The 27409-nt window shown below is 42.8% G+C and overlaps 1 protein-coding gene across 2 annotated transcripts; it reads right to left on the reverse strand.

Annotated features, from left to right (window-relative positions):
• Positions 1 to 497: 497 nt before the first annotated feature.
• pyroxd1 (pyridine nucleotide-disulphide oxidoreductase domain 1) lies at positions 498 to 26566 on the reverse strand. 2 transcript variants are annotated; one of them, XM_078235315.1, is made up of 12 exons: positions 26417 to 26566; positions 24058 to 24138; positions 23819 to 23938; positions 20725 to 20853; positions 13645 to 13718; positions 10803 to 10963; positions 9875 to 9975; positions 9273 to 9411; positions 6752 to 6864; positions 1282 to 1404; positions 1037 to 1174; positions 498 to 768 (listed from the first exon to the last, which is right to left on the reverse strand). In XM_078235315.1, the coding sequence occupies exons 1-12, from the start codon at positions 26495 to 26497 to the stop codon at positions 520 to 522; spliced, it is 1509 nt and encodes a 502-aa protein (XP_078091441.1). In that variant the 5' UTR covers positions 26498 to 26566; the 3' UTR covers positions 498 to 519. The 2 variants fall into 2 exon arrangements, with proteins under 2 accessions (XP_078091441.1, XP_078091440.1); XM_078235314.1 differs by having other exon boundaries at positions 9875 to 9978; positions 26417 to 26549.
• Between the last annotated feature and the right edge of the window lie 843 nt (positions 26567 to 27409).

The following is a 27409-nucleotide window of genomic DNA, read 5'->3' on the forward strand; positions in this document are numbered from 1 at the left end:
ACAAAACAAAAGTAGAGAAAGACACCTTCTCATCAAAGTATCAATTCTTACGAGGTCAATCACAGTAAAACGTAATTCAGAGCACTGCTTTCTCCCCCCCAGAAGAACACAATTCATTTGGAAGAGCCAGAGAACGATGAAATCAATGTACTTCATTTTAGTAAAAATGCAACTTAAAACACTCTGAGCCATTCGAGATAGAACTCGCACCTTCCATGTGCTTAGGATATCCAGAAGTGCTTCAGAGGCAAAGAGGTACCTCGAAGTATAGTCCCTGGCTTGTTGTGCAATCAATCAAAGCAGCCAATGTGCACATAACAAGGTCCCCGAACAGTAAAGGAGATAAATGACCATCTAATCTGTTTTATGGGTGCTGGCTGATAGAGGAATGTTGGTCAGAACACTGGAAGAACTCCCCACATCTCCTGCAATAATATCGTAAACCATCAGACACACACTGTGGTCCATCAGGATAGAATGACGGAACTTGCACAATAAAATGTAAACATGTTGTTTATCTTAATCAAAATAATCCTCAATATCAATGTTTGGGTTGAGTAACTCCTCTCCATATACAGAGAGATCCATCTGATTTAAAATGAGATTTTCAAAGGTCTCTTCCAAGTCGGTTTCACCAATCAGCACTGCTCCCTTCATCCTTCCATTCTGCATTACTGTTTTCACATACTCCTGGCCGCTGGTGCATCGCAGTAACAGTTCATGATCTGTCCCCAGACCCTGGCCATTGTACTTTCCTAGTAACACTACCTACAAGAGAAGAGATGTGTAAATAGCCTGAAAGTGTCAATGTTAAGTTAAGTCCTCTGATGAGCGAGTTATTATAACAGCATTGAGTCATTTAATTTAAAACACAAGAGGACCATTCCCTCTCAGCATTCAATGTGTAAATCTATTTAAAAAGTAGCACATAGGGAATTTTCCTCTATTAGTACAACTGTTCAGGCTTTAACTAAAAGAATTAGGTTCAACTTCCTTGCAATTCGACTGGTTTTGTTATATCTGGTTTCAAGGTTACCTTATAATTGAAGAATTTGGTGACGTGGGCAAATGATTCAAAACAGAAGTCCAATTCAATCGATTCCCCCAACATTTCTGCTGATATACACTTTGCTGCATAATATCCCATCTGTCTAGCCTGGGTCCACAGTCGCATCTGCTCGGTTGTGTAAATGAAGGGAGAAAAAAAAAATCCAATCATTCAGGCAAATTGCATTTTCTAAGGTGAATGACAAATGTTTCGACAGATGGTGTCTCCTGTACCTGCTGCCAAAGAGCACGGGGCTCCCATGAAACACTGCAGACGTCACCTGCGGCAAAGATGTCTGGGATCGTGGTATTCATCTGCTCATCAACTTTAAGGCCCCCATCTTCTGCCACGTCAAGCTATAAAAAGAGAAATTAGAATTGTGATTCAATTAGAAAAGTACAATCAATGAATGCTTTCACCTGTTTGGAATGAAAAGTTCAATTTGGAAATGTCTTTCTTCAGCATCAACACAGTGATCTACATTTCCCCTTTGTGTGTGCTCTGCCTGAAGGCAGGGTCTTGGCTCATTGTCTGGGCAATTGACCTATCGTGTCTATACTGGCTTCTTACTGGAGCAAATTCCACTTCCCTGTTTTCTCTCTATGTTCCTGGATCTACCTTGCTTTCAAATATTTACCCACTCTTTCATTAAAAAGTGAAATTCACATGGTCTTTGTCTCAACTACAGACCAATCCTCTTTATTTAAAGTTGCTTAAGGAAAATCTTGCCTTTTTATGACACCTTTCACAACCTCAGGATGCCCTGAAGCATGTTCCGGCTGATGAAGTAGTTTTGCAGGGTCTCACTGCTCTAACAAAGGGAAATGCAGCAGCCAGTTTGTGGACAAACTCCCACAAATAGCCATGTGATGACGACAAGATTTTGGTTGAGGAATAAGCATTTGCCAGGAGAATGCAATTCAATAATTCAACATTTTTGTACTGATTTCCCACTTCCCTACATTATTTATATATCTCAATTTAAATCAGGGAACCAGTTAGGTCAATTGGCCAGGTGGGTAACCTATGGTTCAGATTAACACCAAAAGCATGGGTTCGATTCCCGTTACGGCTGATGTCGGAGAAGACCTGCCTCCCCACCCTGCCTGAGAATGGAAGGCAATGACAAACCACCACTGACAAAAACTGCCAGGAGAAAAAAAAAGAGCTCAGGGTGAATCATCAGCCGACAACCTTCAGGCAGAGTACACATGAAGGGGAAATGTAAATGTCTGGATAATTCAAATCTTTCTTGTTGCACAAGCATTTTCAATTATTAGAACTGGGCCATTGCAAATGCTCCAATACTAAGAAATTTCTGTTAACCATTTACGATTTTAAATCAACATGCTTGGACATTGACTCCTCAATTAGAAGGAACATATTCCTGTCAAAATCACTCAGAGTATTCAGAACCAGCAGTTCTGCTCTCAACATCCACAAGGTGGTGCTCAAGGTGGTGCGTATGTGGCTCAACCATTATTTTTCCTCCACTGCAATGGGCTCAAATGGGAATTCCTTATAAAAAAACTACATGCAAAAAAACAAACTGGATTCACTGCACAGTACGAACCGATGATACATTAGCACAAATGCTGCATCAACAAACCACTCATCATTATCTCTACCGCATTTCAACAGGCATTTTATGAATTAGAAGGTAAAGCTAAAGTTGGAGCAAACCTAACAAAGATGGGCAGTGCTAAAATGCACTTTGACATTTGGGATACATAAACAGTCAAGACTCACATGTCTCCTTTCACATTGAGCAGTAAAAGCTGCCTAAGAGTATGGAGAATTCCACCATTCCTAATTTGGATTGTGTCTTGTGACTAACTTACAAGCAGTAAAAAACTGGGCTGTAGTCCTGATGGGCATGGGTCAGTCATGGGGGGAGGCATTCAAAATAAATAATAGTCATTAATAATCCCTGGACTGGTCAGGTGGACTGAAAAGTAGCAAATAGAATTCAACCACCAGAGTGTGGGGTGATGCATTTGGGGAAGTGAGAGTGACTGCCCTTAACACCAAGGCAGCATTTGACCGAGAGTGGCATCAAGGAGCCCTAACAAAACTGGAGTCAATGGGAATCAGGGGAAAGCCCTCCGCTAGTTGGAGTCATACCTAGCACAAAGGAAGATGGTTGTGCTGTCTGGAGGTCAATCATCTCAGTTCCAGGACGTCACTGGCTAAGATTCTCCAGGTAGTGCCCTAGGCTCAACCATCTTCAGCTGCTTCCTCAATCACTTTTCTTCAACATAAGGTCAGAAGTGGGGATGTTCACTGATGATTGCACAATGTTCAGCACCATTCATGACTCCTCCGATACTGAAGTAGTCGATGCCCAAATGCAACAAGATCTGAACAATATCCAGACTTGGGCTGACAAGTGACAAGTAACATTCACACTGCAAAAATCAAGCAATGACTATCTCCAACAAGAGAAGATTCTAACAATCGTTCCCTTGACATTCAAAAGCATTACCATCACTGATCCCCCCACTATCAACATCCTTGGGGGGGGGGTTATCACTGACCAAAAATTGAACTAGAGGAAAATTACTGCGATAAGGAAAGATTGGATAGGCTGGGGCTGTTTTCCTTGAAGCAGAGGGGCTGAGAAGGCATTTGATTGCAATGTGCAAAATCGTGAGGGGTCTTGATTGAATGGATGGAAAGGGTTTGAGGTCAGTGACAAGGGTGCATTCCAAGTGAAACTAGTAATTCATTTGATACTTCTCTGGCAAAGACTCATACCCACCAGTAACTCATTCAACGGATTCAGAAAACATTCTACATTATTGTGGGAAACTAACTCTTAAACCAATACATTTAGAAACAATATTTTAAAAAGATGTATTTACGAATCTGTGCTTCTTGACAAACCAATCACAATACCAAATCAGCATTCGTGAAGCGTTTTCAGTGAAAACGTCCCATAAATAGTCAGCAGAGGGCAGCCTTTAATAAGTTGCCAAGACGACTTTGCAAGATTGTTCCATCCTACCTTAGATGACACCAGAAAGCTTATTTTCAATACAAAGATCCATTTGACACATAGCAAAAAGCCTATAAGTTCTAAGTCAAGAAAAAACAAGAGAAGACAACTTTTGACAAACCAAGAATGATGGCTATTTGCAGAAGACATTTTGAATGAGTAAACTGGATCAGTGGTTCCCAACTGGCACACCTCTATAATATTAAAAAAATTGGACAAACACCTCCTACTTTCTCTGTCTTCTTCCGTTACTGGGAACTTTGTCTTAACTTCTACCTATCCTTTCACCTGTTTTTTTTATTAACCTCTGTCTCTCTTGCTTCTCCCAAGGTTTTTGCATCCTTTTTGGGTTTTCCCTTTTTGTGCGAGCGCATGGGACCTTTGTCTTCAGCTCCAAGTTCCGTCGGTCTTGCACATAAGCCCAACCAAAATAAAATCAAAACTAAGCATGTATGGCTCTTTCCCAGGCTGTGCATATGAGGGAGGCCTGAGGATCGTCGGGTTCTTGGAGACGCCAACCACAGAGCTGAAGATGAAGATTAGTTTTAGTTTTAATTACATGAATTCTGAATCATTTATCGCAGCACACTTGGGAGGGTCTACATGGCATACTGGTTGGGAACCACTGAACAAGATGTATCGTTCTAAAATTATTTTGGATACCTTTGGATTGGGAACCATTTGGCAGTGGTGGGAAAGAATAATGGCACATAGTAATGTTACTGGATTAGTAATACAGTGGTCCAGGCTACTGAGCTAGGAACATGGGTTCAAATTCCAGCATGGCAGCTGCTCGGATCTAAATTCAATGAACAAAAATCTGGAATACAAAGCTAGTCTCAATAATGGTGACCATGAAACTATCATTGATTGTCAGAAATACCCATCACGTTCACTAATGTCCTTTAGGGAAGGAAATCTGCCATCCTTACCTGGTCTGGCCTACATGTGACACTGGATCCACAGAATGTGATTGACTCTTAGCTGTTGTCTGAAATATTCAGTTGAAGGGCAATTAGGGATGGGCAACAAATGCTAGTTTTGCCAGCGACACCCAATCCCATGAAAGTATAAAAGGATGCCCCATCCTCATAACAGCAACAAGGCCTCGGGCAGTGTCCAGCCCTCCCCTTTGCATGTCCCTTTTGTAATGGGACACCTGAACTTGCAAACCATCATACTCTTAAATGGAGCCTAACCACTACTTGAACCAATTTATCATAATAATACGCTATGTCCTTACTTATTAAACTCAAAATATTATTAGGAGATTTTTCCATGGCTGACCTACACAGAAGTTGAAGGTATTCATTCTAGAGATCACACTTCATGACATTTGAGGACATTTTTAAAATGCTGGGCACTTTCCGGCCTATAGTTTAAACCTGAAACCAATAAAAACTTTCCAATCTCCCCAATAAATTGATTCAATTTTGAACAACCTGGATCTGTTCATGGGAAATCTGCTAACTTAAGTATAAACCATGTACATTTGCTGTGCCTTTTTTGCACCAATCTCCGAGGAGTGACCATATCCAAATAAACTTATGTCAAACTGGGAGTTAGTAGGCTCAAACCTCATTCAGGTAGCAAACCATAAAAACCACTCAGCAAGTGGGAACAAAAAACACCAAGCATTGCAATTTAAAAATTGACAAATCAAAATGGACAGTCAACAGTGACAAATACAATAAGGTGATTGTAAACCAATTGTTCAAAATATTTTTGAAAATTTGTTTTCTCAGCAAGCTCACTGAAGTTAGTGAATTAACAGCTTCCAAACAAGAAAAAGCAGCAGAATCTCATGCATTTAGCAGAACCTAATTACAAAACCTAATATTATACCCACTTTGGCACAGTGCATGGACAACAGTATAAACTGGCTCAGCAATTAGGAGAGCAAGAGTTGGACTCACTGATAGAGACCTCATTATCAAAATCAAAAAAAAACCCCGGTTGGAAGTTGGATTTAAATTCTACATTATTATTGAAGAAATTACCTTTTAGGAATTCTCGATTGTTGAAAAGCTGTTATCAATATGAGAAAATGACAGTTACGGTGGCATAGTGGTTAGTACTGCTACCTCACAGCGCCAGGGACCTGGGTTCGATTCCCAGCTTGGGTCACTGCCTGTGTGGAGTTTGCACATTCTTCCCGTGTCTGCGTGAGTTTCCTCCGGATGCTCCAGTTTTTTCCCACAGTCCAAAAGACGTGCTGGTTAGGTGCATCGGCCATGCTAAATTCTCCCTCAGTGTATCCGAACAGGTGTCGGAGTGTGGCGGCTGAGGGATTTTCACAGTAACTTCATTGCAGTGTTAACGTAAGCCTACTTGTGACACTAATAAGTAAACTTTAAACTTTAGCACCCACACAGAGGTGTGGAAATCCAACCAGCATTCCTTGTTAGCCAAGCTGAATGGCTAAAATCAGGATTTGTGAACCGTTTTTAGCAAAGTGGAAGAATTACTGGTTCGAGAAGCAGAGCAAGGGGGAACCTGTCGATTGGGTATCAAATTTGAACAGATAGCTAATGCTGGACGACAAAATGTACACCTAATTCAACCATTCATATTTCACGATTCTGATTCATTTCTTACAAGGATAATATCTCTGTGTAGAAGCACCTTCGTGCCTTAGTTAAGGCTTAGTTCCAATTTCTAATACAGCACTCAAGTGGCTGGTTGAAATCATGTACAGTACTTACAGGATTGTTCGTGATGAATGGTTCAGTATTTGGTATCACTCCAGTTGCACTCACGATTAAATCAGAGCCATAGATCTTTCCATTTGTCAATTGTACATAAACAGGCCAAGATTCTGAAAGGAACAGGAAAGCGAATTCCAGTTAACTCACATCTGGGAATTCCGACATACCTGGAATCTTCCTCACTGCACTAAGCCATAGATGTCCCATCACAGAATTGTTACAACATGGAAGAAGATCATTCAATGGAATAATCAGCAGTAACTGAACTGTACAACTCGAAGCAAGAATTGCAAACAATCTTTTCTTTATTGTTTCGAATACAATGTACTGGGTGATTCTACCCAGACATATTTTGCACAGGATCCTTACCAATGAGAGAAGAGGGATCTCTGGTTAATCTGGACTGCATTTGATTATACATTCTAGCAGGGAAAGAATATTGTTGTAATCCGTTGTTCTATATAACTTCACAGAATAAACAATGTCTAACTTGTAGAATTCATAATTATCATATCACATTCATTTTGTTTCATTGTTTATGCGGCAGTTGACCAACTTACATCCAGATCCAAGTGCATAATTTACTTTATATGCCATTGGAAGGCCTCAGGCAGTATAAAATAAAGACTGAATATAATTGTGCACAGTTTTGCTATTTTTACCCTCTTCAATTATTTATAGCTGCATGTTCAACACCGACATGCCAGTTTATTCTACTTAACCAAATACAACATCCATAGTCTATATTAGGAATCCTGTTAGTAGCATTATGCAGTCAGCTAGGGATGTATCATCACTGACTCCCAGGAATATGGATTGGAAAATTATCAAAGTTTGGAACTGTGATGTCGTCTGCAAGACAGCGTCATTAACTCGCTAGACAACATCGAAAAGCAAAGTCTTTCTATAGATTCCAGCTGCTGTCAGTCATCACAATAGCAATGCCGCTGTTTTTGAATTGGAAATGTCCTGACAGTTATGGAATTACTATACACATGCAAGAGGCATGGAGTTCAGTAGTAATTACAGCTTCTTCTTTTCTTTAACTGATGACTAAAAAATTTGAACAATGAATTCTGCAGAGTAACTACTTATTTTGATTGATTTATTATTGTCACATGTATTAGTATACAATGAAAAGTATTGTTTCTTGCGCGCTATAAAGACAGCATACCATTCATAGAGAAGGAATCGAGAGAGTGCAGAACGCAGTGTTAGAGTGATAACTAGGGTGTAGAGAAAGATCAACTTAATATAAGGTAGGTCCATTCAAAAGTCTGATGGCAGCAGGGAAGAAGCTGTTCTCGAGTCGGTTGGTACATGACCTCAGATTTTTGTATCTTTTTCCCGATGGAAGGAAGTGGAAGAGATAATGTCCGGGGTCCATTGGGCTGCTTCTTAATTCATTCATAAATTACTGGCAACTGTCTGAGGCTGAACTAGACTGTTCACATGTGGTGTCATATCTGACCCTGAAATGTGTGCCTGCCCCAACATCATTAAACCCACATACTTCCACTTCTCTAACATCACCAGATTCTGCTCTGGATTCAGCTCATCTGCTGCTAAAATCCTCATCAATGCCTCTAGACTGGACTATTCCAAAATACTTTTGGCCTGCCTTCTACATTTTATACCTGCTGTAAACGTCAGGTCATCCAAAACTCTGTTGCCTGTGTTCTTACTCGCACCCAATCCTGTTCACCTATGTGTTCACCGACCTACACTGGCTCCCAGTTAACCAAAGCTACAATTTTAAAATTTGCATCTTTCACTTAAAACCCTTTCCCTCTCATCCCTCCCAATCTCCGTAATTCCTTCCAGCCCAATGACCTTCTGAGGTATCTTGTGTTTCTCTATTTCTGGCCTCTTGAGCATCCCTGATCTTAATCACTTCACCATGGTGGCACAATGGTTAGCATTGCTGTGTCACAGAACCAGGGTTCAATTCCTGGCTTGGGTCACTGTCTGTGCAGAGTCTGCACATTCTCCCAGTGTCTGCATGGGTTTCTTCCGGGTGCTCCGGTTTCCTTCCACAGTCCAAGACGTACTGGTTAGGTGCAGTGGCCATGCTAACTTCTCCCTCAGTGTACCTGAACAGGTGCCGGAGTGTGGCAACAAACGGATTTTCACAATAAATTCACTGCAGTGTTAATGTAAGCCTACTTGTCACACTAATAAATGAACTTTAAAACATTGATGACCATGGCTTTATCTGGGCCCTGAGCTCCGGAATTCCCAGCCTAAACCTCTCTGCCTCTCTACCTCTTTTCAGATGCCCATAAAATATACATCTTTGGCCCAGCTCTTGGAAATTTGCCTTATTATATTCTAAGTGACTCAGTGTCAAATCTTGCTTTATAACACCTCCTGTAAAGTACATTCAGACATTTTATTTCATAAAAGGCACTAGACAAATATAAATTGTTTTACCCACCATTACTTTGAAGGCAGATGTCAGAACGAAAGAAAAAAATGCAATCGAACAAAATTGAAAGCTAGTCTCATTCTTAAATACCTTCATCTGTATTTCCTTTTCTGTCCTCTGATCCATTTTCAGGGAATGCCAATGATGTTTTCTGTGATGATACAAACTCATCTTGCAGGTAAATCTTATCAATCTCACACTGGTATTCAACATGGACTCTGTGGGAAATCTGAGAGAAAGTAACAGGAGCATTTCATAGTCATTAAGACATCCCAATTCATTGCTACTTAAGTGCTTTCTTGAAGTGTGGTCAGTTATAATGTAGGAAGCATGGCAACCAGTTTCTACATAGCAAGTTCACACAAAAATCTATGTGATTATGACAACTTAATTCTTTTCAGTGATGACGTTTGAGGGATAAATACTGGCCGGGACACGGGACAGAACTCCCCTGCTCTTCTTGGAAATGATGTCAAGGGATCTTTTACATCCATGCGAGGGGTTTCAAGCTCATCATCTCATCCTATGAACATGACCTCAGACAGCTTAGCACCTACTCAGTACTGTACCGAATGGTTAGCTGAGGCTTTATGCTAGGTAGTGCGCAGCTACTGAATAACAATTTAATTATGCAAGAAAAATCCTACCACAAAAACAAACATACTCAAATCAACATTAAAACAGCTTATTACCTGTTTTGTTCCTTTTAACTTCATGCCTTCATGCCAGTCTGGTCCCAATGCACTGCCATGTGCTCCATCTTCAGCCAGAGTTTTCTTTTCCTGTTCTAAACCTGCTTTTAAAATGACCAAATAAGCTACTATTCATCTAGACCATTTGCCACATGAGCTACATATTTAGGTCCAACTTAAGATTTAGTTTCTCGCAGAGGGTGGTGAATTTGTGGAACTCGCTGCCCTATAGCACAGTGGAGTCTGAATCATTAAATAGTTTCAAGAAGGAGATAGATATATTTTGGATAGAAAACAGGTTAAAGGGATATGTGGAAAAGGTAGGGAGGTGGAGTTGATCAGGAAGAGATCAGCTATGATCTGACTGAACGGCAGAACAGACTCGAAGGGCTGAATTGTCTACTTCTGTTCCTAATTTCTATGTTCCTATGTTAAAAATGACCTTTTAGATATTGTCAGCTCTCCACAAGTGGTTCAATCTGAGTGGGTGAGGGGAAGGCGATAGTAAGTTTCGCCAAACCCATGCAAGTGTTTAACATATTACATGGGGTTATGAGAGATCAGATCATTCCCAACATTTAACAAAAAATAAGTGAGTTTCAAGCTACCACAGAAATGTGACCCCGGTGAGGGGACACAACACTCAAACTTGAAATGTTGGTCATCCATTAATGCCCTGTAATGCTGCAATTAATTTAAAAAATCTTATTAAAGATACCAATTTAAATTGTAGATAACTGTAAGAGTAAGTGAAATTTCACTCCAGTTCAGGTTCATCTTATTGCAAAAGATGTTAGGAGAGAAACAAATATTCTAAAATTAGATACACGTGGGATAATGCAGCTTTAACAACTGCACAATTAGTCTAAAGCTATCTGCACATCATTCAGTGTAAAGTGCATTACAAAAGCTGCATCTATGCAATTACCTTCTGTAGTGTATTTTGTCCTTTTACAAGGAAGAATGGCCTCAGGCTTATCAGCTTTGAGCTGCGGAATCAGAAATTCAGCTGCTCCTGCATCAAAGAAAGTATTTCCGATAGCTTTATCTTTTATTGCCCAAATCACTTCACATCCTTCAACTTCATAGCTAGAAATATAACACAACAATGTTAGAATATATGATTTTTATTAAGCATGCACAATATTGCAAACTCATAAACCTAGCCTGTTAACAGGGTTGTTGGCAAACACAATGAGCATATCAATGTACAGGACACAATATATTGTATTCACTGGCTGGCATTCAAGATATGGAGCAGGCTCAATTCTTGCTAAATAGTATAAGTAAATTTGGCCTTTATTTGAATGAAATGTACAGCTTTGCAACCAACCATGCTAATGAAGAAAAGATCATATCCAAACGAATGCTCTTGTCAATAACGTAAGCTCTTATCCACCCCTACTCCACCCAGAAGTCCGTTCCACTGACCACCTACACCTGAATCAAATGATATTTGTCATTGCTCTGCCCATTTAATGGAGCTAATTCATCTTGTGATCTCTTGAACATCTCTTCCGATCTCACTGCCGCTCATCTGCCTTCAGCAATAGTATAACATCATCTGTGATTTGATCAGTTGGCAGTGAACTTCTCAATCCAAGTCATTGCTGTAAATTAGAAAGAGTAGGAGTAACACCAATGCTTCCTGGGGCACTTCACATAACACTTCCTCTGCCTATTTCAATAGAAATACCTAATATATAGCTTCTGCTTCAGTACTGCTGTAAAATGAGATATGCTATCGAAGCAATCTTCAGGACAGTTCATAAGAATAGCAATAGTAACATGAACAACAACTTATACTGCATGCAAAGAGAGTGTCAATTAGTTGCCAAGTTAACTCTAATTGGCAGAGGCGTTGCCTTGGAGAATGTATCAGGGAACAGTTAACTGGCAACCATTTATTCAAATTCAAACTAGACAGGTCAACTCTGGTCAAGGTATTGCCATGGGGAATGAACCTGGGAATGGCTCCCCTAAGCTTTCGTTTAGCTGAAAAAGGCACAATACCTGGACATGCTCCTTCTGTCTGCAAAGGACAGGGACATGTATATGAACATATGTAGCTTCTAGTACAGGTAGGTGAGCCACACAGCGAGTCCGACTGATAATTTTAAATTGTTTTTCTGTGCAATTCTTAGCACAATCAGAATTGTTTAGCTTGTGCCGTCCAATCGTTGAATCACATCTAACATCGCGGCACGGTGGCACAGTGGTTAGCATTGCTGCCTCACAGCGTGGGGGACCGGGCTCAATTCCCAGCTTGGGTCACTGTCTGTGCAGAGTCTGCACGTTCTCCCCATGTCTGCATGGGTTTTCTCCCGGTGCTCTGGTTTCCTCCCACAGTCCGAAAGACATGCTGGTTAGGTGCATTGGCCATGCTAAATTCTCCCTCAGTGTACCCGAACACTGTGTCCCAGAGTGTGGTGACTGGGGGATTTTCACAGTAGCTTCATTGCAGTGTTAATGTAAGCCTACTTGTGACACTAATAAATAAACTTAAGCTTATCTATCCACGTCTAACTTTTACTTCATACCTGCAGTTTATTTTCTATTAAATAACTAACATCACAGAGTTGGCTGTCATAAAGTAATGTTTATGACACACTTGGATCGTGACATTTGCTGACTGAAGTAGGACACTGGATGGCAATTGACCAAGAGGTAGATTCCTATTCAATTTATCAAAATATGGACCTTAACCCAAAATTTTAGCTACTGTTAGTTTGGGAAATATCCACTAGACTAGGTTCCTTCCTCATCACCGTGTCTTCAGTGATGCCACTAGAAGATCATCCACTTTCTAACACTGCGAGTCTGATGAAACAGTTGAATAAGAGAATTGCATCATAATTTATAACAAGCTATGGGATATATAACTCAAGGTTTTAAAAAATTAACAAATTCAGAATGGATTTAGAAATCTAAATATTAAGAAATGCGACAATTTCCATTCAGGCACCTTAGAGTCAATATCAAACACTCCCAGATCATATGTGTAACATGGCAAAAATCCCCTTCATCTACTTGAACAACAGACCTCAGCCTGAACTTCACAAAAGGGGAGGCAATAGAATAGTGGTAATGTCACTGGACTAGTAATTCAGAGACTCAGACTCTGGGGAGCTGGATTTGAATCCCGCCACAGCAGATGGTGAAATTTGGAATTGAATAAAGATCTGGAATGAAAAGTCTAATGATGACCATGAAACCATTGCCGATTATTGTCAAACACATCTGGTTCACTAATGTCCTTTAGGGAGGGAGATCTGCTGTCCTTACCTGGTCTGGCCTACGTGACTCCAGATCCACAGTGATATCGTTGACATTTAAATGCCCTCTGAAATGGTCTAGCAAGCCATTCAGTTGAAGGGCAATTACGGGTGGGCAATAAATGCTGGCCCAGCCAACGATGCCCACATCCCGTGAACAAATTAAAAAACAAAGCTTCTTCAATCAACCAATGTCACCTTACTTCATTTGCCACACAACCAATCCAAAATGCGATTGCTAATTATGAGTTACAAGCTGAAGCCCACTCCAAGCTAACCAAACTCAATACAAATTGGACCTTTGCAGTCAGACCCAGGAGCCTCTCTGTTCTGAATTTGCGACCAGAGGTGAAAAGACTTGCATCCAACCCACTATGCCCCCTAGTTGTGAGCTCATGTTTCCAACTGCCCAATGTTCCAAACATTTGAAACTGTCCAATCAAATCTGAGTATTTTTATCGAACATTTGGACTTTTCATTAAAAGACATACTTACACCAGTTCCAGCGCTATACCTCCATTGCCGATAACAGTAATCCTTTTGGCTTTAGCTAAACGACTTTGAAATTCCTGCAACGACAAACAGACTTCAAATCATACAATACCAACATCTTCTCCTTTGGCAAGATGTTGATGCATCTGTAATTCGGACTCTGAAACACTTGTTTTCCTGTGGTAGTCGCTGTATAAAGGCAAGTTAATGCTGCACTGCAAAACTAATGAAGAGAACTGGATGGGGCCAGGATAAAAGTCAGTACAATATTGGCCCTTTGAACTGAAAAGATTGAGTTGTTTTGGCAGCAGAAATGGACTAATTACATTGGTCCTCACGCAAGGTGCAAATGGCTTCCTTCTGTGCCTGAATTTCTGACTCTTAATTCCTTCCAATGAGATTTTGCAAATACAAAACTTTTCTGTCAAAGTTGAGCACTCTTGCTGATGAGCATTATTTCTTGGCAGGGTCAATGATTACAAGCATACTCTATAGAACTTAACAGCAGAAAAACAAGTCTTTCAGCCCACCTTGTCTGTGATGTTCATGCTTCATACAAGTCTCCTTCCACTTTAAAACAGCTTGACTCTCTCTGTGCATCCTTCTACTTTCCTCCCTCATATACACTGAGCTTCTGCTTAAATACATCTATTCACTTTAAATACTCCATGTGGTTCTACATTCTCTGGGGAAAGAGGTTTCTCCCCAATTCTTTATTGGAATCATGAACTACCTTATGTTTATGGCTCGATACCTACTTCACCAAACCCTCTCATAACCTGACAAGACGAGTTTGAAGATGATATGTCAGTCTTCCCTTTTCTGGAGAAGAAAACCTGAGTTTGATCGTTATAACTTCAGTCCTGGTATCATGCTTGCCGACTGTTTCGAAACCTCCTATAGTACCTCTGTATTCTTTTTAAGTATTATCTAAATTTAACTGGACTTTCTACTCGTCATTAGAACATTGGAACATGAGTTGGCCATTCAGCCCATCAAACCTGCTCCACCATTTAATACAATCATGGCTGATTGGATACTTCAATTTCTGTTACATCCGCCATCCCCATAACTCTTTATGTTATTGTTAATCAAAAATTTGTCACTCTCTGTTTTAAACACACACAATGGCTGCACTTCCACAGCTCTCTGGGGTAGAGAATTTCAGGAGGCCAAAGTCATCCTGCTTCTTTAAATATAAGACAACTTCTAATGTGCATGGAACTAACACCCACCCCAGTAGGAACTGTCATGGAATCCTTTTACAGTTGGAGACCCAACTTTTGGATCCCGTGAGATTTAACCTTATGCAACAATCTGCCATGCGGTACCTTGTCAAAGGCCTTAGAACATAGAACATAGAACAGTACAGCACAGAACAGGCCCTTCGGCCCACGATGTTGTGCCGAGCTTTATCTGAAACCAAGATCAAGCTATCCCACTCCCTATCATCCTGGTGTGCTCCTTGTGCCTATCCAATAACCGCTTAAATGTTCCTAAAGTGTCTGACTCCACTATCACTGCAGGCAGTCCATTCCACACCCCAACCACTCTCTGCATAAAGAACCTACCTCTGATATCCTTCCTATATCTCCCACCACGAACCCTATAGTTATGCCCCCTTGTAATAGCTCTATCCACCCGAGGAAATCCCCTTCATCATTTTATAAACCTCTATTAAGTCTCCCCTCAGCCTCCTCCGCTCCAGAGAGAACATTCCTAGCTCCCTCAACCTTTCCTCATAAGACCTACCCTCCAAACCAGGCAGCATTCTGGTAAATCTCCTCTGCACTCTTTCCAGCGCTTCCACATCCTTCTTATAGTGAGGTGACCAGAACTGCACACAATATTCCAAATGTGGTCTCACCAAGGTCCTGTACAGTTGCAGCATAACCCCACAGCTCTTAAACTCCAACCCCCTGTTAATAAAAGCTAACACACTATAGGCCTTCTTCACAGCTCTATCCACTTGAGTGGCAACCTTTAGAGATCTGTGGATATGGACCCCAAGATCTCTCTGTTCCTCCACAGTCTTCAGAACCCTACCTTTGACACTGTAATCCACATTTAAATTAGTCCTACCAAAATGAATCACCTCACATTTATCAGGGTTAAACTCCATTTGCCATTTTTCAGCCCAGCTTTGCATCCTATCTATGTCTCTTTGCAGCCTACAACAGCCCTCCACCTCATCCACTACTCCACCAATCTTGGTGTCATCAGCAAATTTACTGATCCACCCTTCAGCCCCCTCCTCTAAGTCATTAATAAAAATCACAAAGAGCAGAGGACCAAGCACTGATCCCTGTGGCACTCCGCTAGCAACCTGCCTCCAATCCGAAAATTTTCCATCCACCACCACCCTCTGTCTTCGATCAGACAGCCAGTTACCTATCCAATCGGCCAACTTTCCCTCTATCCCACACCTCCTCACTTTCATCATAAGCCGACCATGGGGGACCTTATCAAACGCCTTACTAAAATCCATGTATATGACATCAACTGCCCTACCTTCATCAACACACTTAGTTACCTCCTCAAAAAATTCTATCAAATTTGTGAGGCACGACTTACCCTTCACGAATCCGTGCTGACTATCCCGGATTAATCCGCATCTTTCTAAATGGTCGTAAATCCCATCCCTAAGGACCTTTTCCATCAATTTACCAACCACCGAAGTAAGACTAACCGGTCAATAATTACCAGGGTCATTTCTATTCCCTTTCTTAAACAGAGGAACAACATTCGCCATTCTCCAGTCCTCTGGCACTATCCCCGTGGACAGCGAGGACCCAAAGATCAAAGCCAAAGGCTCTGCAATCTCATCCCTTGCCTCCCAAAGAATCCTAGGATACATTTCATCAGGCCCAGGGGACTTATCGACCTTCAGTTTATTCAAAACTGCCAGGACATTCTCCCTCCGAACATCTATTTCCTCCAGCCTATTAGCCTGTAACACCTTCTCTTCCTCAAAAACATGGCCCCTCTCCTTGGTGAACACTGAAGAAAAGTATTCATTCATCACCTCGCCTATCTCTACTGACTCCATACACAAGTTCCCACTACTGTCCTTGACCGGCCCCAACCTCACGCTGGTCATTCTTTTATTCCTCACATAAGAGTAAAAAGCCTTGGGGTTTTCCTTGATCCGACCCACCAAGGACTTCTCATGTCCCCTCCTAGCTCTCCTAAGCCCCTTTTTCAGCTCATTCCTTGCTGACTTGTAACCCTCAATCGAGCCATCTGAACCTTGTTTCCTCATCCCTACATAAGCTTCCCTCTTCCTTTTCACAAGACATTCCACCTCTTTTAGCCTTGCTAAAGTCCATGTAGACAACATCAACTGCACTGCCCTCATCTACCTTCTTGGTTACCCCTTCCAAAAACTCAATTAAATTTGTGAGACATGATTTTCCACTCACAAAGCCATGCTGACTGTCCCTAATCAGTCCTTGCTTCTCTAAATGCCTGTAGATCCTGTCTCTCAAAATATCTTCCAACAATTTACCTACCACAGATGTGAGGCTCACTGGCCTGTAGTTCCCAGGCTTTCCCTGCAGCCCTTTCTAAACAAAGGTACATTTGCCACTCTCCAATCTTCAGGCACCTCACCCGTGACTATCGATGATTCAAATATCTCTGCTAGGGCACCCGCAATTTCCTCCCTAGCCTCCCACAATGTCCTGGGATACACTTCATCAGGTCCCGGGGATTTATCTACCATGATGCGCTTAGAGACTTCCAGCACCTCCTTCTCTGTAATATGTACACTCCTCAAGACATCACTATTTATTTCTCCAAGTTCCCTAACATCCATGCTTTTCTCAACAGTAAATACTGATGAGAAATATTCATTTAGGATCTCACCCATCTCTTGTGGATCCGCACATAGATGACCTTGTTGATCCTTAAGAGGCCCTACTCTCTCCCTTGTTACTCTTTTGCCCTTTATGTATTTGTAGAAGCTCTTTGGATTCTCCTTTGCCTTATCTGCCAAAACAATCTCGTGTTCCCTTTTTGCTCTCCTGATTTCTCTCTTAACTCTACTCCTACACCCCCTATACTCTTCAAGAGATTCACTTGATCCCAGCTGCCTATGCACGTCATGTGCCTCCTTCTTCTTCTTGACCAGGGCCTCAATATCCCGAGTCATCTAGGGTTCCCTGCTTCTGCCAGCCTTGCCCTTCACCCTAAGAGGAATGTGTTTACCCTGAACCCTGGTTAATACACTTTTGAAAGCGTGCCACTTACCAGACGTCCCTTTGCCTTCCCACAGACTCCCCCAATTAACTTTTGAAAGTTCCTGCCTGATACCATCAAAATTGGCCTTGCCCCAATTTAGAATTTTAACTTTTGTGCCAGACCTATCATTCTCCATAGCTATCTTAAAACCAATAGAATTATGGTCACTGGTCCCAAAGTGATCCCTCACTAACACTTCTGTCACCTGCCCTTCCTTATTTCCCAAGAGGAGGTCAAGTTTTGCCCCCTCTCTAGTCGGGCCATCCACATGCTGAATGAGAAATTCCTCCTGAATACACTCAACAAATTTCTCTCCATCCAAGCCTCTAATACTATGGCTGTCCCAATCAATGTTGGGAAAGTTAAAATCTCCGACTATTACCACCCTATTTTTCTTGGAGCTATCTGTAATCTCCTTACATATTTGCTCCTCAATTTCCCGCCGACTATTTGGGGGCCTATAGTACAACCCTATCAAAGTAATTTCCCCCTTCTTATTTCTCAGTTCTACCCATATAGACTCAATGGCCGAACCCTCGGACATATCCCCTCTCAGTATGGCCGTGATGCTTTCCCTAATCAAAAGTGCAACTCCCCCTCCTCTCTTACCTCCTGTCCTATCTTTCCTATAGCATCTGTACCCTGGAACATTGAGCTGCCAGTCCTGTCCCTCCCTTAGCCATGTTTCAGTAATTGCTATAATATCCCAGTCCCACGTACCCATTAATGCCCTGAGTTCATCTGCCTTGCCCGTCAGGCCTCTTGCATTGAAATAAATGCAGTTTAATCTGGACCTCCCTTGCTCTCTGTCTTGCTTTTGCCTGATCTGTCTGGTACTAGGATTACTGACACTGCCTTTACTACTTAATGTGCTCTCTTTAACTTCTGTGCTGTCCTCAAACTTCTCTTCTGTCTCCCTACTGCTTTGGATCCCACCCCCCTGCCAAACTAGTTTAAACCCTCCCGAGTGGCTCTAGCAAATCCCCCCGCCAGGATGTTAGTCCCCCTCCAGTTCAAACGTAACCCATCCCTCTTGAACAGGTCAGCCCTGCCCCAGAAACGATCCCAATGATCCAAAAATCTAAATCCCCGCCCCCTGCACCAGCTCTCAAGCCAGGCATTCATCTGCCTAATCCTCCTATTCCTACTCTCACTAGCACGTGGCAGCGGTAGCAGTCCAGAAATTACTACCTTCGAGGTCCTGCACTTTAGCCTTCTGCCTAACATTCTATATTCACATTTCAGGACCTCATCCCTTTTCCTACCTATGTCGTTGGTACCAAAATGTACTACAACCTCTGGCTGCTCACCCTCCCCCTTAAGAATGTCCTGCAATCGCTCAGAAATGTCCTTGACCCTGGCACCAGGGAGACAACACACCATCCTGGAGTCTCGATTGCGGCCACAGAAACGTCTGCCTGTGCCTCTAACTCGCGACTCCCCTATTACTACTGCTTGCTTGCTCTTTGCCCGACCCTGTCCCACAGCAGAACCAGCTGTGGTGTCACAGGCCTGGCTGCTGCTGGTATCTCCCCCTGACAGGCTATCCCCCTCAACAGTATCCAAAACAGTATACCTGTTTGAAAGGGGAATAGGCACAGGAGACTCCTGCACGACCTGCCTGCCTCTCCTGGCGGTCACCCATCTACTTGTCTGAACCTGTGGTGTGACAACCTCCCTGTAACTAGTGTCTATCACACTCTCTGCCTGCTGTATGCTCGGCAGTGCGTCCACCTGCTGCTCCAACCGAACAATGCGGTCTGTGAGGAGCTGCAACTGGACACACCTCCTGCAGACAAAGTTGTCAGGGAGACTAGATTGCTCCCTAATTGCCCACATCTGGCAGGAGGAGCATGCCACTGCTCTAGCTGCCATATTGCCCTTAGTAAGAAGTTTAACAACACCAAGTTAAAGTCCAACAGGTTTATTTGGTAGCAAAAGTGCTACCAAATAAACCTGTTGGACTTTAACTTGGTGTTGTTAAACTTCTTACTGTGTTTACCCCAGTCCAACGCCGGCATCTCCACATCATATTGCCCTTATACAGGTAAAAGGATAAAAGAATCTCAACTCACCTCTCCCTTGCTTGTGGTCCTCCTGCCGACTTTTTTTTTTGGTTAGAGGAGGAGGTAGGGAGGGAAACACTGAAGTAGTGTTTGGGGTTTAACTGTCCCTTCACAGCAGCTCCTCCACAAACCACCTTCTTCTGTAACTTTCAATCAAGTGAACATTTCTGCTGTTCAAATCACTACTTTCAATAGTTCTATCTGAATCAGGTGGTTGGATCACAGGCATTGCTCACCATTGACAGCTGCTTCTTCAATCAATTAGGCCCCAAGCTCTGGAATTCCCTCACTAAGCCTCTGCTTCTCCACCTCTTTATTCCTTCTTTAGATGCTGCTTAAAACTTACCAATTGACAAAGGCAAAGTCATTTGTCCTAATGTCATTTTCTTCGGCTGTGTCAATTTTTGTGCAGTTACACACTTCTGAAGTACTTTAGAATTTTTACTACATTAAAAGTGCAATATAAGTTGTGCATGCAAAAGGCAATGACAAGAAAAATCACCTTTACGGACTCATACTGTTAGTAAATTGTCACAACCTGGAACTTACTTCAAAGATATAATTCATTGCAGAGTTCCAACACATTGAAAAAATGTCTCAAGTCTCATGTTATCTGAACTCAGTGCTTTATTCACCATAAAACACCACAGTTTCAATACCATGTATTAGTATTGTCCACAACCAAAAAGTTGCTTTTTAAGGAAAAAAGACCTTTTCTTCTCAGGACGAAATAGATTGTGTGAATACTATGTTTCCATTAGAAGTTGGTTACTACCTTTGCACTGTCAGTATCCCGAATCCCTAATACAAATGGATTGGCTTTGACTATCAGTTTGGGCCTCGCTCCAGTACATATGCACAGCTTCTCGTAAATGTACTCTTTGCCTTCTTCTGTTTGAAGTTTCTGCAAGTAAATTAATGAGATTGTCACAAATTGAATGGTGAAATTAGAATCGTACAGCAAGAAAGGACCATTCAGCCTGGCACATTGCTAGCTCTTTGAAAGAGTTGTAAAATTTAATCCCGTGTCCAGATTTTTCCTCACTTCAGCAAAGTAGTTCACTTCAATCATACTTCCAAGGACAGAATCTGGTTACACCAGCCTTTCAGATCCTGGATCTTATGCCAATTATTTTAAATCTATGACCTCTGGTTACCAATGCACTTGCCAAAGGAACCAGTTTCACTGTTCTTGCCTAACCAAAATTCCCTTACAAATTTTGATTAGCTCTATTAAATCGCCTCTTAACTTTCTCTACTCCAAGGAGAACAATCTCCGTTTCTCCACAGAACTAAAGTCCCTCATCCTCGGTAAGGTACTGGTATTCCTCCACTGTACTCTCTTCAGGATATGATGGAGCAGTGTAAAATGCTCTTTAGGCCACAGTTAGAATACCGTGTGCAGTTCTGGTCACCACTCTATAGGAAGGATGTTATTGCACTATAAAGTGTGCAGAGGAGATTCACCAGGATGTAACCTTGCCTGGAGTTTTTCAGCTATGAAGAAAGGCTGGTTAGGCTGGGGTTGTTCTCTTTAGAGCAGAGAAGGCTGAAGGGGGATCTGATTGAGGTGTTCATTCGTTGGGGGGGGGGGGGTCAATAACCAGGGAGCATAGATTTAAGGTCAGGGGCAGGAGATTCAGAAGGGACTTGAGGAAAAACATTTTCACCCAGAGGGTGGTGGGAATCTGGAACTCACTACCTGAAAGGGTGGTAGATGCAAGAACCCCCACAACATTTAAGAAGCATTTAGGTGAACACTTGAAATGTCATAGCGTACAAGGCTACGGATCAAGTGCTGGAAAGATGTTGCAGTGAGGCCAGAGAATCACGCCCCACGTCTTCAGTTGCAGAGTCCCGAAGCAGTTCCCTTTCTAAACAGGTGAACATAAGAAATCAGCGTAGGTAAAGCTGACATGGTTCATTGAGCTTACTCCGCCATTCAATATGATCAAAGCTGATCTTGGGCTTCAACTCCACTTTTGTGCCTGTTCCTCACATTCCTTCCGCGACACAAAATATCTGCCCCTCTCAGCCTTAAATGTATTCAATGATGGCACATCCTCAATCTCCTGAGATAGTGAACCAGATGGGTTTTTACAAGAATCGATCATTATTAGACTTCCAGACTTCTATTGAATTCAAATTTCACTATCTGCCGTGGTGAGATTTGAACCCGGGTCCCTAGAGCATTACCCTGGGTCTCTGGGTTACTAATTACACCACCACATCCCCTTATGATACACTTCTATCTACTTGTACCTGACCAGTTGGCTGTAGAAGCTCAACTTCTGTAAACTCTCTCTCTCTGTGCCAGAAATGTTATTTTCCAATTTTACAGAGACACTCACTGTGAACAAAAGCATCAGCACACTAGGCACTGGTACATCCCAAATCTTTGCAGATCTTTGTTCAAGCAGGGTTCATGCATAGGTCCAGATAAAATAGGACATATTTATATCCCAACTAATGAGCCATCTCCGGTCCTGTAATTTCAAAGGTTTGTCTTCTATTCCCAGTAAGGAATTTTTGATCTGCGTCCGCCTTCGAGGTTTTCTATCAGTTTGACATATGACTCCATTTTGGAGACATTTAAGGTGATTTTTGGTGCATTTCTCTTCTAACACTGAAATGAACTTTCAACAAATGTTCGAGTTGTAAACTTAAATGAAAGCTGCATTACGTGAAATGAAAGAAATTCCATTTGTAAACAATATTTCCAAAAAAAAATTACTTTACATGATATTTTAAAATATTCTACATAGAGGGTGGTAGTGGAAGGGTCTTTTTCTGGCTGGAGGCCTGTGACTAGTGGTGTTCCGCAGGGCTCTGTATTGGCACCTCTGCTGTTTGTGATTTATATAAACGATCTGGAAGAAGGTGTAACTGGGGTGATCAGTAAGTTTGCGGACGACACGAAATTGGCTGGACTTGCAGATAGTGAGGAACATTGTCAGAGGCTACAGATGGATATAGATAGGCTGGAAATTTGGGCAAAGAAATGGCAGATGGAGTTCAATCCAGATAAATGCGAAGTGATGCATTTTGGTAGAGCTAATGTAGGGGGGGAGCTATACGATAAATGGCAGAACCATAAAGGGTGTAGAGACGCAGAGGGACCTGGGTGTGCAAGTCCACAGATCCTTGAAGGTGACGTCATAGGTGGAGATTGTGAAGAAGGCATGTGGCATGCTTGCCTTTATAGGATGGGGCATAGAGTATAAAAGTTGGGGTCTGATGTTGCAGATGTATAGAATGTTGGTTCGGCCGCATTTGGAATACTGCGTCCAGTTCTGGTCGCCACACTACCAGAAGGACGTGGAGGCTTTAGAGAGAGTGCAGAGGAGGTTTACCAGGATGTTGCCTGGTATGGAAGGGCTTAGTTATGAGGAGAGATTGGGTAAACTGGGGTTGTTCTCCCTGGAAAGACGGAGGATGAGGGGAGACTTAATAGAGGTGTATAAAATTATGAAAGGCATAGATAGAGTGAACGGTGGGAAGCTTTTTCCCAGGTCGGTGGTGACGTTCACGAGGGGTCATAGGTTCAAGGTGGGGGGTGGGAGGTTTAACACGGATATCAGAAGGACATATTTTACACAGAGGGTGGTGGGGGCCTGGAATGTGCTGCCGGGCAAGGTGGTGGAGGCGGGCACACTGGGAACGTTTAAGACTTATCTAGATAGCCACATGAACAGAGTGGGAACGGAGGGATACAAAAGAATGGTCTAATTTGGACCAGGGAGCGGCATGGGCTTGGATGGCCGAAGGGCCTGTTCCTGTGCTGTATTGTTCTTTGTTTTGTTCTTAACCACCAAGAATATCCTTGTAAACAACAAGTATGAATTATCATTAAACAAATTCATTCTTACATGTTTTGCTGCATCTAGTCCTCGAACTGCAGATTGTACCACTTTAACGTTGGGATAGTGCTCTTCCAGTATGTGAGATGGCCTTTCTTCAACCTCAAACTCTTCCAATGTTTTGGAAACCTTCAATTAAAAAAAAAAGACAAATTTGCAACCCATACTGATTTTAAAGACATAAGGAAACAAAGGCAGATATGGCTCAAAGAAGTAGTTCTCTTTGTAAAACACTGAACCATACACACCTGTTTGAAGTTCAGCACTGCTTTAATTAATGGTGATGCTGTAATTAAAAGGATCTCATCTGTTGGGAACTGGCCAGCAAGCTACCAAAACAAAAAGAAAACATCCATCTGTTCAGAACTATTAAAACAGAAGTCAGAGAGGGTGCAATTTAATACAATTAAATAAATTCAATAAAAACATACATTTTAACATTACAAAAATGCTATTAAACACATTCCAAAATTGCACTTGTATTGTTTTATTTCCACAGCACATTACCTACAAGGATCAAGTGTACAGTCTTTTCTTTTCCCCAACACCCCCACAACACCCCGACCCACCCCACATCCACTGTTTTATCTTCTTCAAGGTCATTCCTCTGGAGAAGCTTCAAGTTCGAGCAAATATGCATGAATGGTAACTTTGCAGCTTTCCTTATAAATGCTGGCTGACTTACTGATTCTGGACGACCATGTCAATTTTAGGTGGGAGTTCCCAGGTCAATGTATTAATATTGATGTTGGGGGGGGGTAAGGTCTCCCGTTGCATCAATTTCAAATAGGATGAAGGATTATTATGTCGATATTGATGGGGGAGTCCCAGGTGGGTGTGTTGATATTGACAGGAGACCACAGGTGATTGTGTTGATATCGACAGATTCCAGGTGATGTGTTGATATTGACAGGGATTCCAGGTGAGCATGTCGATATTGACAGGTGATCATGTCAATATTGACAGCGGATCCCTGGTGAGCTCGTCAATATTGACAGGAGAATGTTGATATTGACAGGGGATCACAGGTGAGAATGTCCATATTGACAGGGAATCCCAGATGAGCGTGTCGCTATTTCAGGGGATCCTAGGTGAGCATGTTAATATTAACTGGGGATCGCAGGCATGTCGATTTTCACAGGGAACCACAGGTGATTGTGATGATAATGACAAGGTATCGCAGATAATCATGTCAATATTGACAGGGGATGGCAGGTGAATTCCGATATTGGCAGTGATCCCTGGTGAATGTGTCAATACTGCCAGAGGATAGCAGGAGATAGTGCCAATATTGATGGGATTGCAAGTAAACATGTCAATATTGACAGGGGATGGCAGGTGAGTTCCAATATTGGCAGCGGTCCCTGGTGAGTGTGCCAATACTGCCAGAGGATAGCAGGTGATAGTGCCAATATTGATGGGATTGCAGGTAAATATGTCAATATTGACAGGGGTTCTAGATGATCATGTCAATAGAGACAGGGATCTCAGGTAAGCATGTCAATATTGACAGGGGATTCCAGGTGAGCATGTCAATATTGACAGGGGGATTCCAGGTGAGCATGTCAATGTTGACAGGGGATTCCAGGTGAACATGTCAATATTGACAGGGGATTCCAGGTGAGCATGTCAATGTTGACAGGGGATTCCAGGTGAGTGTCAATATTGACAGGGGGATTCCAGGTGAGCATGTCAATATTGACAGGGGGATTCCGGGTGCGCATGTCAATATTGACAGGGGGATTGCAGGTGAACATGTCAATATTGACAGGGGGATTCTGGGTGAAGATGTCAATATTGACAGGGGGATTCTGGGTGAACATGTCAATATTGACAGGGGGATTCTGGGTGAACATGTCAATATTGACAGGGGGATTCCGGGTGAACATGTCAATGTTGACAGGGGATTCCAGGTGAACATGTCAATATTGACAGGGATTCCATGTGAGCATGTCAATGTTGACAGGGGATTCCAGGTGAGTGTCAATATTGACAGGGGGATTCCAGATGAGCATGTCAATATTGACAGGGGGATTCCAGATGAGCATGTCAATATTGACAGGGGGATTCCGGGTGCGCATGTCAATATTGACAGGGGGATTGCAGGTGAACATGTCAATATTGACAGGGGGATTCTGGGTGAAGATGTCAATATTGACAGGGGGATTCTGGGTGAACATGTCAATGTTGACAGGGGGATTCCAGGTGCGCATGTCAATATTGACAGGGGGATTCCGGGTGAACATGTCAATATTGACAGGGGGATTCCGGGTGAACATGTCAATGTTGACAGGGGGATTCCGGGTGAACATGTCAATGTTGACAGGGGGATTCTGGGTGAACATGTCAATGTTGACAGGGGGATTCCGGGTGAACATGTCAATGTTGACAGGGGGATTCCGGGTGAACATGTCAATGTTGACAGGGGGATTCCGGGTGAACATGTCAATGTTGACAGGGGGATTCCGGGTGAACATGTCAATGTTGACAGGGGGATTCCGGGTGAACATGTTGATGTGGACAGGGATTGGGGAGGGTGGTTCTATCTCCAGGGCCGCGCCCCTGGCCTTGCTTGCTCAACTGCCCCTTCGCCCCTCCCCCACACACCTGCTCGGTGCAGGTCACCCCGGCGACCCCGCCTCCCACCACAATGAAGCGGGCTCCAGCTGCGCCCGGGCCCATCGCCATGACAGCGCCGCCAACCGCCACACCCGCCGGAAGCAGCTCCCGTCAGCCGCCCGGAAACACGTCAGAAGCAGCGCCAGCCCTTCGCCGCTTACACTGCTGGCAGCGCCCAGAGCCTGTGCGCATGCGCCTACTACTGCCCCAGGTGGTCATTCAGTGTCATTGCACTTTCATACTTCATACAATAGCTTCAGGAGGAATTTATTGCAGTTTGTTTTGCTACATGTTAAGGCATTTTTCCCCATATAAAAGGTTCTAGACTGCTCAAATCATTGGAGCTTTGAGTGATTGTGAAATAGATTTTTGCTGAATCAAGTGATATGGAGCTTTGAAGCTCATGCTGTAACAAATCAGCCTTGATTTAGTTGAATAGAAGAGGCTGGGCTAAATCATAGAAATAGAAATCATAGAAACCCTACAGTGCAGAAGGAGGCCATTCGGCCCATCGAGTCTGCACCGACCACAATCCCACCCAGGCCCTACCCCCACATATTTTACCCGCTAATCCCTCTAACCTATGCATCTCAGGACTCTAAGGGGCAATTTGTAACCTGGCCAATCAACCTAACCCGCACATCTTTGGACTGTGGGAGGAAACCGGAGCACCCGGAGGAAACCCACGCAGACACGAGGAGAATGTGCAAACTCCACACAGTTTGCACAAACTCCACACAGGCTAAGGGGCTGAATGGCCTCCTTCTGGGGTCCTGATGTTCCTATTCAGTCATTTCCATTCAATACCTAAACATTAGTCCAAGGAAATGCCGGTTAGGTGGATTGGCCATGCAAAATTGCCCCTTAGTATCCCAAGCTGTGTGTAGGTTAGGGAGGTTAGTGGAGTAAATACATGGGGTTATGGGGTTAGTAAGAGTAGGATGCTCTGTTGGAGAGTCAGTGCACACTCGATGGGCCAAA

This window comes from Mustelus asterias, chromosome 19 (assembly GCF_964213995.1).
Source record: "Mustelus asterias chromosome 19, sMusAst1.hap1.1, whole genome shotgun sequence".
NCBI lineage: Eukaryota > Metazoa > Chordata > Chondrichthyes > Carcharhiniformes > Triakidae > Mustelus > Mustelus asterias.

Bases quoted from the DNA above. Each gene is read 5' to 3' on its own strand.
- pyroxd1 (XM_078235314.1), bottom strand. From the start codon at position 26,497: ATGGCGATGGGCCCGGGCGCAGCTGGAGCCCGCTTCATTGTGGTGGGA. The intron at 9,412-9,874 runs GTAATAAGCTGT...ACTTTCTCTCAG, and splicing joins AGTTAAAAGGAACAAAACAG to ATTTCCCACAGAGTCCATGT. The intron at 1,405-6,751 runs GTAAGTACTGTA...CTCTTTTTATAG, and splicing joins CATTCATCACGAACAATCCT to CTTGACGTGGCAGAAGATGG.